The sequence below is a fragment of the Colobus angolensis genome, unplaced genomic scaffold (assembly GCF_000951035.1).
Source record: "Colobus angolensis palliatus isolate OR3802 unplaced genomic scaffold, Cang.pa_1.0 Scaffold42, whole genome shotgun sequence".
NCBI lineage: Eukaryota > Metazoa > Chordata > Mammalia > Primates > Cercopithecidae > Colobus > Colobus angolensis.
The window spans coordinates 3,896,077-3,898,748 of record NW_012117599.1 but is presented as its reverse complement, the minus strand read 5'-3'; the positions used below and the strand labels follow the sequence as shown (position 1 = coordinate 3,898,748).

The window sequence follows — 2,672 nt, the reverse complement described above, 5'->3', positions numbered from 1 at the left end:
ACCCCATGGGTAACGGATTTTACTTCAGAGTGATGGAAGTATTTTGTAGCTAGATAGAGGTAGTGGTTGCACAACCTTATGAATGTACCAAATGCCACTGAATTGTTCACTTTAAAATGGTTAATTTTATGTTACATGAACTTCACCTCAATAAACAAAGTCATTAATACAAAAGAAAAATGACTGTGAAGTGTATTCCCAGAACTGCTTAACATGTACATGTCCACCTTCGTGTCCATGTTTCTCGCTGAAGTAGCTGATAGAGATTGAGAGCGATGAATCAGTTCTGAATGACCAGTTTTAAACATGATCTCATGGTTAACTTGGGTTTTGAAAGTCACAATAAGAAAATTAATTGATGTTTCTTGTTCTTTCAGGACTCTCAGCTTGTATCCTCTGGACACAATAATCCAAGTAAGAAAGACTTCACTCTGGAGTTTCATATGGGGAGCAGGGGGCAGGGGCAGAGGGCAGAGGGGGTGGGAAGATGAGCATGCAGTGGATGGTAGGTTTCAAAGAAATGCACTAAAAAACTGGGGAAAGGGGCCGTTTGTTCAAGTGCTACCCAAATGAAAGATAAGATTTATCATTAAAGGTCACTCAGGACGACCTTGAGTTCACATATTCAAGGAGAGGAGGAAAAACAGAAAACAGTGAATTTCAAAGCCATCCCAAGAGAAGGGAATATCGTGCTTTATAATGGCTGTTCCTAGTATATGTGGAGGGAGAAAAAAACTTAAAAGGCACATAATTAGTTGTCTGAATTAAAGGAAAATGAGTGGGCAAAGAAAACCAATCAGTAGACCTTCAGATAAACGACCTTAGAACCCATGAAGAAAAGTCACAACCAGCTGGGTATGTGTACTGTGTCCTCTTCCAGAAATAGACAGACTCAACTATCTAAGAAGCAGTTTCCTTATTGAATTGGTGGCTAATAAAACACATGGGCTTTTTGGTCAAAGAGAGGATGTTAGCATTCCATGAAGTCGTGTTTTAATTCTCTTCTGTGGCACTACTAATTGGTATTAACGTTGTCTTGAGCATTAAAAATGCATAAGTGACCCTGTGTCCTAAAAGCACACTTACAAAGACTGGGCTTTGTTAGCTGCACGACCAGCCAGCAAGCTGAGAGCACCCCTTCCCAATTACAAAGCTGCATTTGAAGACTGAACATCCTCTGAGCTGTAGATCTCTCTGTGGAACTGAGGCTCAACCACTGGGCGTCTGTGAGACAAATGGGCTGTTGAAAACAGATGTTCTGGCAAATGCACTGGGAAGCAGCAGAATTTTCATGCACAGCTAGAGAAAGGCCAGTGGAAGGGGTGATGGCACAGTGGTGTGGAGGCAATATCTCTTAATTATCCAACCCACTGTTGGGATTTGCTGTGGGCACAGGCATCAGCGATGAGGCAAAATGCCAAAAGCCATGAAATCTGAAGAAAATGATGAATTTAGTTCTAAGAAAAGAGATGAGAAGAAATCCTGGTTAAGTCTACATGGTGGTATACAGGCGTCTGCGTCGCACACCACAGACTAGAACGTCTTGAAGTGTTGTCCTTGCTTTCCTCACTGTGACCATTGAATTGAAATGTTCAGGGTGAATGGAGGATCCCATAGATGAATAAATGTACCTTCTGCCAGCTTGGCACTTTTGACAGACAGAACAGCAAAAGAAATTCTTGTTGAGTGTCTGTTCTGGGCTAGCGTCCTGACTTACGGCATTTCACTGAATCTTCACGATAGCTGCATGAGCGAGACATTAGGATCTCAATTTTACACGTGAAGAAAATGAGATTCTGAGGCTAAACACCATCATTTCTTAGACACCGCACTAAAAAAATGACAGCTAGAGTTTGAATTCAGAGCTCTCTGCCTCAAAGACACAAACTTGTCATCCCACAATGTTGATTCCCGGAAAGCTGCTGCCATCACTTCACCATGAGATTGAATTCTTGTCCAAGGACTATCTGCTGTGATTTCTGTGTGCATCTGGCGTATCTTTATGGCATGCGTAATAGTCACTGCAGTTTAGATTATATAACAATGGACCCTTCTTCTGTGGGACATGATGTGGTACTATCCCTGTGTGGTATAAAACCATCTGGCATTTCATTGTCCAGGAAAAGTTTTTGATGAGTTTTTTTCTTTTCTAGGAATAAGGAGTTTTTTTTAATTTCATTTTCTTGAGACAAGGTCTTGCTCTGTTGCCAGGCTAGAGTACAGTGGCACAATGATAGCCCACTATAACCTTGAATTCCTGGGCTCAAGCAATCCTCCCACCTTAGCTTCCTAGGTAGCCAGGACTACAGGCACATACCACTTTTTAAAATTTTTCTTAGAGACAGCTTTTCACTATGTTGCGCAGACTGGTCTTGAACTCCTGGCCTCAAGTGGTCCTCTTGCCTTGGCCTCCCACAGTGCTGAGATTATAGGTGTGAGTTACCACACCTGGCCCTTTTTCATTTTTAAATAAGTCTTTCTCCAAAACCCCAGCACATGTATACAAAAAACAATATTCCTATTAAAAGTCTGAGAATTCTCTGCAATTTACAGCACATTTGAAACTGTTGTGCCCTGAGTTCTGAAACCCCCCTCAAAGACGACCACCAGAAACCGAAGTCAAAGCCAAGTGGCCGGGATCACTTTATTGCAGGTTCGAACCCAGACCTCTC

The 2,672-nt window shown here is 42.0% G+C and overlaps 1 protein-coding gene across 1 annotated transcript in view; it reads left to right on the top strand.

The window, feature by feature from the left end:
- AFF3 (AF4/FMR2 family, member 3) overlaps positions 1–2,672 on the top strand; it is a 533,195-nt gene that overhangs the window by 294,790 nt on the left and 235,733 nt on the right. The window contains exon 8 of the mRNA XM_011956656.1: positions 378–414. Coding sequence (XP_011812046.1) covers positions 378–414 — 37 coding nt within the window. The remainder of the gene's footprint in view (positions 1–377; positions 415–2,672) is intronic.